This window comes from Pithys albifrons, chromosome 7, assembly GCF_047495875.1.
Source record: "Pithys albifrons albifrons isolate INPA30051 chromosome 7, PitAlb_v1, whole genome shotgun sequence".
NCBI lineage: Eukaryota > Metazoa > Chordata > Aves > Passeriformes > Thamnophilidae > Pithys > Pithys albifrons.
This window is the reverse complement of record NC_092464.1, coordinates 30,031,839-30,049,153: the sequence shown is the minus strand read 5'-3', so window position 1 is coordinate 30,049,153 and position 17,315 is coordinate 30,031,839. Positions and strand designations below refer to the sequence as shown.

The 17,315-nt window shown below is 39.2% G+C and overlaps 1 protein-coding gene across 3 annotated transcripts in view; it reads left to right on the top strand.

Annotated features, from left to right (window-relative positions):
- The first annotated feature begins 243 nt into the window (after positions 1 to 243).
- The window catches only part of CRPPA (CDP-L-ribitol pyrophosphorylase A), a 107,583-nt gene continuing 90,511 nt past the window's right edge, over positions 244 to 17,315 (top strand). Inside the window, exons 1-2 of one of the 3 annotated variants that reach the window (XM_071560840.1) lie at positions 244 to 552; positions 7,421 to 7,700. In XM_071560840.1, the coding sequence (XP_071416941.1) occupies positions 368 to 552; positions 7,421 to 7,700 (465 nt within the window). In that variant the 5' untranslated portion in view covers positions 244 to 367. The remainder of the gene's footprint in view (positions 553 to 7,420; positions 7,701 to 17,315) is intronic. The other 2 variants (XM_071560842.1, XM_071560841.1) reach the window with 2 other exon arrangements.

Genomic DNA, 17,315 nt, shown 5'->3' with positions numbered 1-17,315 from the left:
CTACTTCCCTTCCTTTTAACACTGCTTACAGAACCCCTGACCCGCTAATCCCGCGAATCTCGGGAATGCCACCGCCCCCCAGCGTGGCCCGGCCCCGCCCCGCCCCCGCGAGTCACCCGCGCGCCGGGCGTTTAAAGGGCCCCTCGCTCCGGTGCCCCCGTTGTCCCGCTGTGTGCTCTGCCCCGGAGCCCCGGGCGCTGCCCCGCCGGGGCCGGGCGCATTCCGCGGGTCTGTCCGCGCCCGGGAGCGCCTCTGCGGGGCCTCTCGCAGGGCGGGGCGGGCGCGGAGTAGGGCCCGGTGCGCGCTGGGCAGGCGAGCGGGCGGGCGCTGGATTCTTTGTATCGCGGACGTCGCGGGCGAATAAAACATGCGGGCGGGCGGGCGCGCCGTTCCTGCGGGGCGCGGAGCGGAGATGGAGCCCCGCGGTGTGTCGGTGTCGGCCGTGCTGCCGGCGGGCGGCAGCGGGGAGCGCCTGGGCGGCACCACCCCTAAGCAGTTCTGCGCCGTGCAGGGCAGACCGCTCGTCAGCTACGCGGTGCGGGCCATGGAGAGGTAACGAGGCGGCGCCGCTCGGCCCCCGGCCGGCCCTCGCCATGCCCCGGGCTCCGCAGGGCCGCGCTGCCCTCGCCTCGGGCGGGTCTGGTCTGCGTTGCGGTGTCTCCCGGTCCCTCCACGCCCGGTCAGACCGTGCGGGGAGCGGCAGGCGGGGCAGGGAGCGAGTGTGACTGGGCCTGCTCAGCTGGGCAGAGGTGCCGACGGGGCCTGGGCGCTTTCCCCGGCCCAGCAGGGCTCCAGCACTGCCATCCCGGACTCTGCTCGCGCCCCTGCCCGGCCCGTGCCTCGAGGCCGTGGCACATTCCATGGATGCCGCAGAATATCGGCTCCAGGCCCCGTCAGCCTCGAAGGTCTCCGTAGCTGCAGTGGTTCAGTGAGCTACGAGCCTACCACAGCTGCTGGAGACAGTCACAGTGCTGCTCTCCATCAGCCTTGCGGAAAGATCTATTCTGGCACAGCCATTGGGGGTGGGCTTTGTAACAGACCTCGAAGAAAGGGCCACTCCTCAGTGGTGTATAGCACTGCATTGTGCTATGGCAAACACCTTGCATCAGCAGGAACCTTAAAACTTTAAAGCAAAAAGGTTCATTTAAGTTAAGTTGCTGGACTGGAAGCTTATGTAGCGTAAAGCTGTGCGTGTAACTTTTCTCTTTATGTTGTAGTGATAGGACGAGGAGTAACAGGTACAAATTGAAAGAGGGGAAATTTAGGTTAGGTTTTTTGGAAGAAATTCTTGACTCAGGGTGGTGAACCTGGGACAGATTGCTCAGGGAGGCTGTGGGTGCTCCAACCCTGGCCATGCTCAAGGCCAGCCTGGATGGGGCTTCAGCCACGTGGTCCAGTGTGAGGTGTCCCTGCCCGTAGCAGGAGGGTTGAGACTAAATGCTCTTTGAGGTCCCATTCAACCCATAACATTCTGTGATTCCATGCTGGAGCAATGGATTTAAGAGTAATAGGATATCTTAGGTTTTTCCTTTTCGTAAGGCTGTTGAATTTTAGGCATGTGACTGTTAATATATTGTTGTCAAATGTTGACATAATGTAAGTTTCTAGTGTCACTCGAAACACCACAGGTAGGAGCAGAGTGTCAGGTGTGTTCTGGATGTGTTGCAGTAACTTGAAGGAAAACAAAACTTTAGATTTTTAGAAAGAATAAATGAGGAGAATAAAGGAGGAGTGGAGATTGGTGAAAAATGAAATTGCCAGCATCTCCCAAAGTTCCGAATTTATGGAAACTTGCGAATTATGGACTCTTTTTCCATATCCACCCAGAGAGGCTTCCCTCAGGTCACTTGTTACTTTATGAAAGAAATATTGCTTATTTTCGCTATTTATTTTTCAGCAGCAACCAGTCACAAAGCACATCAGTAAGCAAAACTTCCCATCCAAAGCTTGCCACAGCGGTAATTTCTGCCAAAATGTCATGGGAATCTACAGAGTAGAATAATATCCTCACTCAGTATATTGGAGACCTGTAAACAAGAACAGAATGAGGTTTGGAAAGAAATTATATTTGCAGGAAAATAAAGCAAAAGAAAAAATCTTTATTTTTACTGCCAGTAAGCTCTGAGAAAATAACTGTACTTTGAGCAGTAGTGTTGTATTTATGTCCTAAAGCTCCAAAAATTAGAAGGTTGAATTCAATTGTGCAGTCCAGCTAAGGTGATTGTGAGAGAAACAATTATGTGCTTTAGCTTTGCAGTGCAATAACTGCTGCCAGTGCTCTGACAGGCAGAGCTTCCTGCCATCTCTGCTTAATTGGCATGTTGACTGGTATAAATGTGTATGAGGAGCTGGGAACCAATGTACTCCAAAGCTCTGAATGGCTTTCACTTTCATCTTAACATTATTACTTCTGGGTCTGAAACTGCAATGGATGTGCCTTTTTTCTACTTTGTGAGAATGTAAAAGCTAAAATGTGATATTGAGGAACTCCAGTTTGTCGCATAGTCTGTCACCCAGAAGTGGCAGACTTTGTGTTTAGCTTGATACTGTCTTCTGATGTCCGTTGTTGACCTGATGTAATTGAATGAATCATTGACCCATTAGCCTGTAATAACTTCTGTTGAACTGGTTATCTCAGCTACTGTTACTGTTTTTGAGCTTTTTTTAATCTGGGGAAAATGTAGTAATATATAGACAAACATGAGCAGTTCAAGGATGTGCAAGCTGCTTTGCATGTGCATTTTGGAAGTTGGTAGAAAAAGATTTTTATGCTGTTGAGCTGAAAGTAGTGAGAATCCTAAATATCAGTGTGGAAAAATAGGCAGATAAGACAAGAGCAGACATAGATTAAGCAGCGCATCCTGTTGCATAGAATGACAGCGTGTAGAACATGGGCCTGCCAGCAATTACAGATGATGCCCTTAGGAGAGGAGATGAGCAAAACTAGGGTTAGGAGAAATGATTGGCTTTCATTGCCAGTACAGTGGCACTGATAGGAAGGTCAGGTCTTACCTTGGCTCTAAAATTACAGTATGTTAGAGAACTTAAATGTCTGTTTTTTCCATTTTATTTGTTTCTGCTTTTGTTGAACTGTTGAGGGCTTTTGCAACAAGTTCAACTGATTAAGAATGGCATTTCTCTTTTTTTTTTACTTCTGTAACAATTAGTAGGGTTCTTCCTGGATTTGAATTTTTTTTTTAAATGCATGCATGTTTTTTTAAATTAGAACCTTTCTAATTCCTTTTCTGAGACAGGGAGGAGTCTTGGCTCTCTGCATGTGTGCACATGTTATTTTACTAAAGCTATAGAGAGGAAAAGACTAAGGTGGAGGCTGATTTTTAAAATCATTGTGGGACAAATAAGGTGCTGCTATTCTTGCTGTGCTTATATGTTACCAGTTGTTGAAAGTACAGGGAGAAGCTATAGAAGAGGAAAGAAGAGTTAATATGTTTACTGACAGAATAAAGATTTTCTTTAAAGATTGCAGACAGCTTAGTTTGCTTTAATGTAGTCTCTCAAAACAGGTGGAGGTCTCTTAGAAATCACCTGCATGAAGCCTCCAAAGGAACACTTCTTTGGAAATGTCTTGCATAGTTTGTTTGCCAAGTATTTTTCTATGTTGGCTTATGCATATTCACTGGCTCTATAGGTCACACAATTACAGTTTTGTTAAATGTATCTACTGTGATAGTTCTTTTTCTCCAGTTATCATTAGCTTATTCTTGAAATAGTTTATAAGCTAAAAGTATTAATAACAAACATTATGGAGGTATCTTTGCTATGTTCTCTGACTCATAAGGAACATTTTATTTCTGGAAAAATGAATGGCTTCTGTACATGAGATCCTCCAAACTTCCTTAATATATCAGACTTAAAAGCTTCCTGCTTCCATTTTTGTATGTAAAAGATACATATGTTCATATATTTTTTCATATACCAATGAAGTCATAACAAAGCTGTTATGGAGCAAAAGGGAAGTTGTGTTTGCATTCTCCAAATGCATTTTGGTTTTGATACTTCTTTTTCTCATTTAGTGAAGATCAGCAGAAGTAATATGATGATTTGTCTTGCACCTCTGGGCAGTTTCTGGGGCAGTGGAAGGTCCTGTCTAACACTGCTAAAGCCATTTCAGCAGCAACTGCCTGGTCCTGGCCTTGCTTTGCTGGTCTTGATGGGTTATATTGTTGAATAGTTTGTTCCTGGCACAGTGAGAGTTGCAAAAGATTATGAGTATTTAAGCCTCACACCAGATTTCAGGCTCCACCCTGAACTGATGGAGGGTTAAACCTGGGTAACATTTGTACCGGGCCATTTAGGTGATACAATTTCAAAGGTGTTTTGTTTTATATAATTTCTTCTGCAGTCTGTATTGTGAAGTCACATAATACCTTACTCTGTTGCTGAGTTAGTGAGCTCCTTTACTTTGAGTTTTAGCTCAGCTACTGTAAATGTTCTTTTGTTTGAAATTTAATGAAACAATGCTATTTTCTACTAGGCAGTAGGTCTGTCTGTAGGTGATGATGAGAAGGATAGTTGCAGGAAATAAACATATAGTCCTTTTCTGCCTCATTATTTTCCTTGTACTGATACTGAGGTCTTCCTAGGGCAGTTGTAAAGTGATTATAACTGGGGTTGCTATTTTTCTTTCATCTGGTCAGACCTGATTTTCCACTTCAGAACTACAGCCTATACTGAATTGAAGCACTAGAGTTTTGTATTGTTAAAGCAGGTTGGGGTACAGTATGATCTTTTTCGTGCATCGTGCTGATTGTTGCTGAAGCTTGTGCTGTCTTGATTTAATTTTACAGTTATAAAATTGAAATGGTGTTTTTAAATTGTATTTGAGCAGGTCCTGAACTGCTTCTGCTTATTATTTCAGTAGGAAATCTTTCTGAAGAAAAGGATGTGACAAATAGAGGGACAAAAACCCAAATTCATTTACTGCTAAATTGAGTGTATACTGATACATTTCTACCTCATTAAAACATTTTGCAACGTTTCCATAACCAGATCTTTGAAAAAGCAGGCACCTGTGTGGTGCACATTCCTTATTGATTAAAATTTATATTTACTGAATTAGTATTTTCCATGAGTTTTGATGGGACAAAACCTGAGCTGTTCTGGTACGTAATCTATCTAGAGGATACCTTTATACTCTCATATGAATAGGTTACATCCCTAAATCCCAGCTCTAATTGTAGAACATGAGTCTGGAATAAGTTTAAAGAGGACATACTCAAGTTTACCAATGTGTTTGTGCAGACACAGGGTGGAGCTGTGACCGCATCCTGTCACTTTTTGGTGTATTGTACCACTGGGGGCCTTGGGCCATTCTGCCCACCCTGTGCAGAGATTTATCACAGGCTGGCCAGTTACTTCTGTTGTTTTCCCTTCTTCTTGGATGATACTGTGTACTACCCAGTTGCCTCATAATCTGTTTCCTTTGACTTCAGAAAGGGAAATGTCAGTGCTCTCCTTATGCAATTACCAGTGAATGTGCAGAATGTCCACCGTTTCTGGTAACTGTGTATGGATATCATCTTTCTGCAAATAGAAGTGCAGAGTTCTTGTTCTCATTTAGTGTGAAATAGCTCTTCTTGGATTTTGCTGTATTTAAATGACTGGCTCTCAATATTCAAAAGAAGAACTGAGATGAATCCAGTTAGTTTGCTCTAGTTCTAAGTTGAAGTCATGCAGAGATGCTGAGTTTTGTGGGTAAATGTAAGACTATGCCAGAACTCATTTGAGAGGTTTTAAAACCTTTTGATGATCCTATGGTGAGTGACAAGTTGAAATGAAACTTGAAACCACATGGCTTCTTCAGATGTTATATTTGAAGAACTTCAATACTTTAAAAGCACTAAGAATATGGTGGTTTGGCTGTTATTTTCTGCCTTTGTTAATGATAAAATGAACACAGGGACAAATATTTTTCTTTTGAAGAATACTAATAGCACTTCCATTTATTTTATTTTTAATAGTTATTTTAAAATCCATTGAAATAGTTTTCTATGGAGTTTTAATTGCAAAAAACCCAAGCCATAGGCAAGGTGAAAGATGCTCTTGTTTCTTGTGGTTCTGGGGGACTTGTTTGTATCACAGATGTCTTTGCTTTTGGAGTAAGGATGGTTGACAGGCAATGCCTTCTCCTGTGTTATTGCAGGAATCAGTATCTTGAGCCTGTGTAGTTCTGAACTGTAAATGTCTTACTGTTATTTTTATAACTGGAAATATTTAGCACCTTTGTTCTTGCTGTGCCTGCAAAATGAGTTTCAATAGCCTTACTAGTTTTACTTGAGAGGGTGTATCATACTTGTCTCTCTCTAGTTGGACGTGTAGGTTATACATGGGTGATTTTAACATAGTAAGTTTTTGGTTTTTGGGTTTTTTAATCATTGCTCATCTGATGAGTTTCTTGTCTGACATGTTAAAAAACTCCTGCCATCTGTGAAGACACTTTAAAGTATTTTTTAATGTTCTCTACATAGCATTTAAAAAATAAGACACTAAAATGGATTTGGTGTATGGTATTTCCATTTTTTTAAGTACAGTATGCCACGTGTGACTCAAATTTGTATTCTTGGGTCCTTTGACACAAGTATGACTTTAGCCTTCCTTCACTTATGACTGGTTTTAGTCTTGTGGTTTGTGGGTCATTCTCCCCCTACACGACCCCTCAAGTGTAGAGCCAGTCTGAAAGCAACAGTACCAGCCTGAAATTCTCCAACAATATGTCTTTCATATTATGATATTCTTAACTAGCACAGCTATGTTTTTACATTATTCTAGCTTCCTAGAGCACTGGAGCAGAAACATTTCTGTGTGTTTATATATATATATTTATTTTTGCTTCAAACTCCTGGTATAATATTTCCCATCAATACTCAAATGTTACAGTATCATTCATTAGCAATCTGTCAATTATTGCTCATGGCTGTCTTCATAGTGATCTTTGTTTTAGAGTTTTTCTAGATCCTCTTATTTGTTTGTGCACAGTGTACTTCTGTAGAACATGGAGTATTCCAGGTCCCAGGATGTACCAATTTATTGGAAACTGATTAACTAACTGGAACTGATTGATTTAGAAATTTTGTTTGAAGCTAGGAGCAAGGCTGGAGTAGGAAATGCTTTGAAGGCTTTTGGAAAGGTTATTAGAAGATGCCCCTCTGCAAAGTGGTTGTTGGAAGCAAGTGCCTTCCCAGAACTCCAGTTTTATTGGTTGTTATCCCTGTAGTGGTAGAAATCCTCTGTTACAGCTCTCCCTTTAGGAGTGGAGTATGAAAACATGGATTTGAGTATATTGAGAGATGCTTTATTTTACCATCTTGAAATTTTGTTACTATTTTCTTTTCTTCATATATCTCTACTTTTATGTAGTTATTCATACCTACTTTCTCTGGTTTTGTGCTATTTCTTCTAGGATAAGTTGGATATCTGACATTATTGTGGTGGTCTCTTCTGAAAATATTGCAACAATGAAGACTATAATTGAAAAATATGGCCACAAAAGAGTTATGGTAGTAGAAGGTGGAGTAACTCGTCACCGGTCAATTTTTAATGGACTGAAAGTATTTGCAGAGAAGGAATTTTCCAGCCATCTGCTCCAGAAACCAGAAGTAGTGATTATCCATGATGCTGTGAGGCCATTTGTTGAAGAAGATATTCTTTCAAAAGTGGTTATGGCTGCTAAAGAACATGGGGTATGTACTGTACAGCAAGGCAACTCTGCAATGTGTTTCATACTGTACAACATGAAATCATGATTGATAAATAGGACTTTTCTAGAAATTGTATTAATGTGAGATGTTGGTTTTTTTTAAGTAGAACAGATCCAGAATCCCTATTAAGCAAAGAAGTCAGGTGGAGGAAGGTGACACTTTGAAATGCCGCAGATGTTATTTTCTACAGGGAATAGTTATTGCCATAGAGACTGTCAGTAAGAGATTGAATTAACTGGCAATTTGTTAGTTGAAGGGTAGATTGCATAATGATAGTTTGCCTTTTCTTTTCATACAGAATGATCACCTAATACGAGAGTAGTTCTGTCAGTGATTTCTAGCAACGGCCAAAGGATGTATGTACTGCATCGTTTGACTCTCAACCTTTGTTTTAATTTCAAACTTATATGCAAATCTTGAATAAGCAGCAAGAGAAATATCTCTGTAGTAATGCTAAATTGTTCTAGAGCTTGTAAGCATTGCAAACTGCTGTGAAATGGGCAGTGGGAAGCCTCCAGCCGTAGGTTGGGTATTCTCCTGTTCATCACTGCATCTGAGTACTGGGATTATTCACAGAAACCAGAAAGATTTCTGAGAAAGTAAGTGATATTTGAAGTGTAAGAGTTGGTAGAAGTTGTATTATGCTAGTAGAAGACTAGGAAAGGTATGCACTAGCAACAAGAACTGGCTAAGGCAGAGATGTAAGAAATCAGGACTTAGCCACAGACTTGCTTGTAACAATTTTCTGTCCTTACTTTGTACTTGAATTTTCCATTAATAAGACAGCATAATGCTTCCCTGCTTCAATGAGATGGTTTGAGGTAGAAGTCATTAGTGACAGCAGATTGGGTACTAGAAATCTAGGAAAATTTACCACGCTTGTCTTTTCCAGAAAATGTGTTAAAAGATGAGCTAATTGACAGATGAGTCACATTCATTGGCAGTGGAGTAATGACTCTGAAAAATTAACTGTAGTATTTTCTTAGTGCTCCTTCACCATTTTTTGAAAGCTCATAGTGCGAAAGGGGAATGTATAGCTTGCTAAAATATTTATTATGAAAATCAAATTATGCAAGGTCTCTGAGAACATTGATAGAAATCTGAATATATTGAGCCTCTTACTAGCAGGCCTGTACTTTTGTAGATAGGCTTAATAAGAAATAGTAATAAAATAGAAACTCTGCTCTCTAGTTGTCAGTGATACAGAACATAAGTTTCCAGTCACTAAAACGTAAATTCTGTTAGAGTTTTAACAAGGTTTTTGACCTTTCTCATATAACACAAAATAGCATTGCAGAATTGATTCTCTGCCAAAGACTTTGAAATAAATCCTCTTTGTGCATAGGTTTTAAATGCGATTCTTTGAGAGTGGTAGAAGAATGGGGTTAATTGGACTGATGTTGAGTTGAAATGCCAATAACTTTCCTGAATATGTTTGTGTTTAGGTGTCTTTGCATGTTAAGGTAAATCCTATCTCATTTGAATTTATGTTTAATTTTTTTTAACTGGTTCACTTTTTTCTTGAAACTCGTGAGATTTTAATGTAATCTTCTAGTTTTCTTTTTAATTGTGTGTAAGACATTTTCTGTAAAACAGCAGAGAACCAAGGCAATCTCCATTGATGTTCTCAAGTCAGTGTACTCTAGTTTATCTGAACTTCCAACTGGTAAATATTTCCTTACCTGGATCACTGAAGTGTCACTTGATCTCAAAAAGATAATCCTTACATGTATCATTGTCTTTTTTGTTGTGTAATGCCTTTCTGAAATGTGCACAGTATTTATTTGCTCTGTTGTGGCTTTTTCAGTTGATGTAGATCCTTAGAATTTAGTGAGGCTGGGCCATCACAGGATTGGACTCCCAAGAGCTGTGTGCTATTGATGACAGAGTCATTGAATTAAATAACATGAGAAGAACTACATTTTATGTAATGAATTGGAAAAGCTTCCTCCCAGAGACAGTTGTCTGTCTTCACTTGACAGCTGCAGAATTCTGAAGAAATGGAAAGCTGAAGAAAAATGGAAAGCTATGACTCTTCTCAGAACTGATACACCTGGTTTTAAATAACAGAAAAAACTGAATCAAGAGAAACTTCCGTCTATAGTTCTTCCTATTATCAGATTCTTTGTGTATCTGAAAGGGAGTCAGTTCTTCAGTCTTTCAGTACCAAAAGTAATTACTTCCTTTTGCATTATGTAGAAAGGTAGAAAACCTGGCAAAAACATGATACTAAATCACTTGTGTTAATAGGGGTAATGCTGTATTGTTATTCATCTGCATACCATATAGATAGCGTAATTATGAGAAGCTGTAATGTTCTTTAAAATGGCAATTGATCAAGTAAGTTATTGCACTTCTAGCTGCCAATTGTCAGACAAATAAACTGCTTTATTACACTTACTAATCAGTTTGTTATTTGCCTGTAGGAATCAAAATGTGCACCTTAACCAGAACTAATAAATTATGCCTTAAATCTTCCAAACAGTTCCTTGATTATGAGAAAATATTACTTTGTAACCAATTAAATTCCATTTATGTTTTTGGGGTAATTTTGCAATTAAAATTACATGTTTCTCTACACAAATTCTTTATTGCTAGTAAAAGTTGGGAAAAGTGGAAGCTTTAGAAGGCATGAGTCCAAAGCCTCTAGCAATATCTCATTGCCAACATTGCATTTTGCAGAACATAACTAAAAAGAAAAATGCTTACAAGAAAAAAACATCAAGAAGGCAGGGAGGAACTTGTCAGTTCTGCTATTGAGAATTTAAAAAAAGAAGGCACATACAATCAAAGACTTTTTTTTCTCTCGTTAACATAAACTAGATTTGAAAGTATAGTTTATTATTTCAGGAAGACTGAGTCAAAATGGCACTTTTAAAAGCTGTTTTCTGGAAGCTGTCTAACATCATTACTTTATTCTCAGCTTTATGCAGTCAGTCAAAATAATACCCCCAGAGAGAAAACACTGCATGCTATGCTCAGTCTGTTCCTGTTAGTGCTGCCCTTCTCAGTCCTTCCTTACTGTAATGAAAGGCTGGAGCAGAAAACAGGTACCTGTGCAGATGCTGTTATTTCAGCCAGCTACAAAAGACACTTTATTTTGTTATCTGTGATTGTTGAGTTACATCAGCAAAACCTGGTTGATGGCAAACCAAAACTCCAGCTCTTTTTCTCCACTGAAGTTGAAGGGGGGCTTGAGTGGATAAGTAAGGTCATCTGGTATGTTGTACTTGAATGGGGATGGAATGCTGGAGCAGTTCTGCCCATTCTGACCTTTGTACTTTTTCTTTTGAAAGTGAGTATCTTTTTATGTTTTCTTATCTCCTCTGGTTTTGTCCTATATAGAATATTTTGCACATTATATTTGTCCTCACTGTTATATTCAAAGACTGATTTTATCCAGCTGTACAGGCTACATCAGTGACAGATGCCCTGGATCATCTGACGTCATCCTCTCTCTGTGTTCTCAAAAGTTCTACTTTTGTTGTATACTTGGTGCTTTGGGAAGCTCCAGTTGTCCTGTCAGACCCTTCTGCAGAATCAGAATCAAGAACTGAAGGCACATTACCATCTTGATATGGTTTTTATTTCACTGATAGAATGAGTTCTGTAGTTTAGGGAAGTGTCTGATGTCAATGTGAAAAAACTTATGAGTGAAATGTACCAATTCATTATTATGTAGCAATTTTAGAATAAAATATTATAAGGTCTGCATACCCCTAGCTATGCTAAAGCACATGTAGGACAGAGAGGTGATTTTAGAGAGCTGTCATGGCTTCACTAAGGGCAAGTCCTGCCTAACCAACCTAGGGGCCTTCTATGATGGAGTGACTACATCAGTGGACAAGAGAAGACCTATGGCTGTTGCTTGTCTGGGCTTCTCCAGGCATTTGACACAGTCCTCTCCATTATCCTCCTCTCTAAATTCGAGAGAGAAGGATTTGATGGGTGGACTGTTCAGTTGATGAGGAATTGGTTGGATAGTTGCATCCAGGGGGTTGTGGTTAACAGCTCAGTGTCCAGGTGGGGATTGGTGACTAGTGATGTTCCTCAGGGGTCCGTATTGGGACCAGTACTCTTTAATACCTTCAGCATTGACACAAACAGAGGGATCAAGTGCACCTTCAGATAATTTGTAGATGACACCAAGCTGAGTGGTGCGGTTGACATGCCTGAAGAGTGGAATGCCATTCAGAGGGACCCGGACAAGCTTGAGCAGGGGGCCTCTGAGGACACTGAGGTTTAATGTGGCCATGTGCAAGTTCCAGTACCTCAGCTGGGACAATCCCTGGTATAAATACAGGGTCCGGGGTAAAGGGATTTAGAGAACCCTTTGGAAAAGGGCTTGAGGGTACTTGTGGGTGGAAACTAGTCCTGAACTGACAATATGCACTTACAGCCCAGAAAGGCAAGAGTGTCCTGAGTCAGGAGAGGTGTGGCCAGCAGGGTGAGGGAGGTGATTATACCCTTCTACTCTGCTTTCATGGGACCCCACCTGGAGTACTGCATCCAGCACTGGGGCCCTTAGCAGAAGAAAGACAAGGACCTATTGGAGTGAATCCAGCAGAGGGCCACAAAAATTATCAGAGATATTAGACACCTATCCTATGAGTAAAGGCTAAGAGAGTTGGGCTCGTTTAGCCTGGACAAGAGAAAGTTCTGGGGAGACCTTATTGTGGCCTTTCAGTACTTAAAAAGAGCTTATATGAAAGATGGGGACAAGTTTTTTAGCAGTGTCTCTTGAAATAAGACAAGGAGTAATCATTTTAAACTAGAAAAGAGTAGATTCAGACTAGATATAGAGAAGAAATTTTTTACCATGGCAATGGTCAAACACTGAAACAGGTTTTCCAAAGAGATAGTAGATGCCTCATCCCTGGAAACATTCAAGGTCAGACTGGACAGGGCTCTGAGCAATCTGATGTAGTTGAAGATATCTCTGCTGATTGCAGTGGGATTGGACTACATAACTTTTAACCCAACTATATAACCTTTAACTCAAACTATTTTGTGATTCTACATTATTGTGAACATCCAAAGCTCTTCAGTAGCCCTAGAACTTTTCTGAATGTGTGAAGAAATGAAATGTGGTTTTGTTGTTGTACAGAAATACTTATACAATGCATTGTTCCTTTTTAATGGATAGCTATAGAAAGCATACTGATGTTTCCGTAGCTTATGGCATTATTGGTCCCATGAAAAGCTGTAACCTTCTCAGTCAAATTGTTAATTGTCTTCTGTGTTGACTGGAGAACTAATGTATTGTTATTAAATACTTGAAGTCTTAGTTCTAGCAAGATGTAGTGTTTGATGGTGGCAAAGCATTGGTAAGGGGAGAAACAGCTCTGTCATTTCCCAATCTCAGTGATTTAGATGATTCATTGCATTTCTTAGGAAGGATGCAACTCAACAAACTGAAATACATATATCATAGATGGAAACTTAAATTGCAATCTCCCTTTCTTTTTTGCAGCATTTCTGTGTTGTGCTAACAGAGCCAACTGTGCCTAACACAACTAGTGTTTAATCCTTTTTAAAAGGTGACTTGATCCACCATTTTTTTGCCTTCTGGAAGTCTATGCAAATAGTAATTTTACCCTCCTTTTTTTCTTTTTTTTCCTTATTTTTTTTAAAGAGAGTTAGTTTATTCTGAAAAAAATATTTGAGTATAGTTTCCTGTACTTAAGTGGTTGCTGAGGTAGTTTTTGTCTAGCGTCTATAAAATGTACCTCCTTTAAATTTAGAGAAACTACATGTATGATACGGCTGTTGTTTTGAGCCTAGTTAAAATCTATGTGTTTTATCTGAGGAAACAATATGAATTTTGGGAAATGAAGCAGCAGTTAGTGAAGATGTGTCTGTTTAGTCACTCAGATTTCTTCCTGCAGCAGATTAAAGGATTAAAGAACAGTTCCTTAAAATAAGGGAAATCTTACCTTGTCCAGCATGAGTAAAGGCCTTGGATCATTCTAGCAATGCCTACAGGGTGAGGTTTGGAAGATATCCTTAGTCATATCTCTCTGGCTAAGGATTAGGAATGTAAATTTTTCCCTTTTTCACCAAATAATGCACTGAAAAGAAACATTATCTGAGTTTTCATCTAGAAATATTCCCAGCTGCATTTTGGCAGAGTTTATGATCTTGGTGGTTGTGGCAGGGAGAACACCAGCCCTGCAGGTTAGGTGAAGCTTCTGAAAGCCAACTTGGCCTGTTTCACATGGTCTAATAGTTTGCTGGACTGGTTCTGTACTTATCATCCTGTTTCCAAGAAGCAAGTGGGCTGTGATACAGATAGAACTAAAACTGCCTTGAGGAGCCTTGGAGCATGTAGGAGAGAATTCATGAGGTATCAAATTCACACATGCGCATATTGAAGTCACTGTTTGAGCCAAACTGACATGGTAAGGTGTAATGATCTGTTTTACTAGGCCCTGGATAACAGAGAAGGTGTTAGCTGAAGCTTATATGAGGAGGTGACTTGAAATTTTTCATATAATGAATGGGCTGTAAGAAAAAGAAGCTCAGGTGCAAGGTTTCTTGCAAGCAGAGGGCACAAGCAGTTCCGAGAGAAGCAGCCGAGCAAGTTCAGAAGGCAAAAACATTTGATAAGCAGGTGCAGAGCTGGTTTAGAGCAGTGTATGACCACAAACTATAGTGCTGTGCATTTGGTTGCTCAATACTCTGTGTGGGAAAGAGTTATAAATTAAACACTAAAGTTTTGCATTTGGTTGATTAAATTGTACAAGAGTCTTCCTGCAACACCTCAAGATTTTTCTTCTTCTTTCTTTATAATATGGTGCAAATCATGTGTTTAATGATAAGCAATGGAGTAGTATCATTCACGTATGATATTGCTGATTTTGTAGTGATGTATATTGTCTGGAGGTAAAATATTCTTCAAGAAGAAAGTTTTTAAATGCAATTATAACTCCTGTGGCAGTAACATCAAGATTTCTATTATACTAATACAAGTGTTAACTTATCTTTATGTTGATTTGCACTAATATGCAAAATCATTTGTGGCACAGTGTACGCTCACTGATAGCTTTTTGCAATGTAAATCAGTATTTGTGGTGTTAAGAACAGATGGCTCGCTGACTGTAAGTTGTATTTCATTAGTTGTTAATGCAAGGTAATATTATGCTGCCAAAGTAAAATAAACAATCTTAGTAATTTTAGAGGCAAAAATTACTGTTTTCACAGTTCATTAATTTTTATAGCAAGTATTTTGTTTAATTTTACTGCCTAGATTTGCAGTATAGCTCAAGTTAGAACAAGAATGTGCTAACTTGTTATCAGTTATCATCTTCTTGTCAGTTATGTTGAATGAATGCCAAAATGTAAAACTGTAAGTATGCTTTAAAATATTTCTAAATATATGGAAAACTGATGGTAGCAAACTGACCACATGATTTGCTTTGAAGTGTTTGGATTGCTTAGACTGAATGATTCATCTTATAGAATTCATCGTAATTGTGTATAAAGTACAACTCTTGCTGACAACTGAAAAGAATAAATACGTTTTAAGAAAGTCTTGAAGCTCCAAACCAGCATGTGCTGCTCTTGAGGTGGGAGATGTTCTGTGTGGTCTGGATCATGTACTTAGTATGGATCTTTGGTAGTATTATACAGACTTAATACAAACTTTAAAATATTTTTAAAACATCTATGAAGCACAAAACAGAACCTTAATAAATAAGAACATCTTAAACATTACCAGTTACTGCACTGTGACAATAAAATAGTGAAATATATTGACTAATGTAGTAAGATTTTTTTTGGCTAATAATATGACAAAATGTATTTTATGGAATGTACAGTACTATATCTATGAAAAACACTAATTTCCTTGGCCATTCTTGAGTTTCTCACAAGGAATGCACAAGAAATGCTAATTTTTCTGACACATTAAAATTGTATATATTGGTTTAATGCTGCTAACTTTTGTAATTTTTTGCTTTATTGTATTAAAAATTTATGGCAGCAATTCATGATACAAAAGCAACATAAATGGAATTCTTGCAGTCTGCTTTTGTAAAAAAATCCAATTTTAGTATGAAATCAAAACTTTGCGCACTTGTATCATTGTTTGCAGTACTGTCTTTACCTTTTCTTAGTGCATATGTATATTCTTGGTTTTGCTTTTTTCCTGCTGTATGTTTTTGATCATGTTTTTAGTGCTGTGTTGAAAAATTGCAGCCTGTGATATGCCTAGTTTTGCTTTCATCATCTACTTTATACACATTTATTTTCAGTTGCGTATTCCTATCGTTCTCTTTTTGAAGGGAATCTTTTTTATTTAATTTGAGAAGTCTTACTTTTTCCACAGAATAACATTTAGAATTTAGCATGTGGTTGATTAGAGCAAAACAATATTTACTGATGCTTAGGGGTAAATGCTTTAAATGCAAAGAACTGATTTTATGTAAAGTAAAAACATTTGCGGTCTTAATTTTTGAGCAACAGTTTCTGTTATCTTCTTTAGTTTGCCATAGCTAACTGGGGCTCTGACGTGTCTCTGATGTACATGTACCATCCCCAGTTACTCAGATAGTATGCTCTGATAAAGGTGACCTCATTAGAAGAAATGTTTTCTTTTTCTTAAACAGTGTTATAAATATACATTACATTTGTTTAAGGCATCCCGTGTCTTTGAAGTCAGTTCAATGTACAACATAGTGTCAGCTCATTAACATTGGATCAAAGTGTATATTAAATTTCTGATTAAACATCCCCTCTTTTGCAGCTAGGAATAAACATAATTATAGCTTCTTCCTTCCTGGTGTGGGTTTAAGATTAACATGTGCCCAATTTTAGTGAGTTTGACTGTTGCTTCTAGCCAGCTGGGTAAACAGACTTGAAGGAAATTAGGTGAAGTTTAGCATACAAGCCTTTTTTCGTAGTGTTCAAAACTCCTGACATGTGTCCTAATTAACCTTCTTTTTGTCTGGCTGATGATTAGGTTTAATATCTGTGTTAGACCAGTCCTGTTTAACATTTCAACCAGTTCTGTCCTTAGGCAATTAGAAGCTGCCAGAGCAAATGTGTCAAGGTAGCTGGAATTGCAGTTGCTGGTGATACTGTTTACATACAAGAAATTTTGGTGCTCACTAATGAGAATCAAACATGCTGTGCCTGTAAGGATTGCCAATTTTGGGGTTTTTTCCCCAACAAAGTTAAAAATAAGGTAATGTAAGAAGTATTCTTTTTCTTACAGAGTATGTAGGCAGAAGATACCTGGCAGAAAGTTGGCAACCTTTATTTTTTTCAGTCTTAGTTCCTAGTGGCTACATTAGAAGATGTCTGGGTTGCACATCATACTTGTTTGCTGGTAGAAGGAATCCTGGCCCCACCACAGCACAGTCCCACAAGTTATGTCTGTGCTACATGGTAGAGTCTGGGGGCGAGTGTGGGTGAAAGTATGTCATGCTTTGGATTCAAATGTATGTTTCTGTGTGATAGTGAGAGTAGCTCTACTTTTACTGTGTTCTGCTATGGTTTACGGAGTCATCTTGGTTGTCCTGCAGTCCAGACTGACTGCGTGCTGTACCTGGTCCCTCAAGAGACGTGTGCAGCTGAGGTACCGGGCTGGGGGCT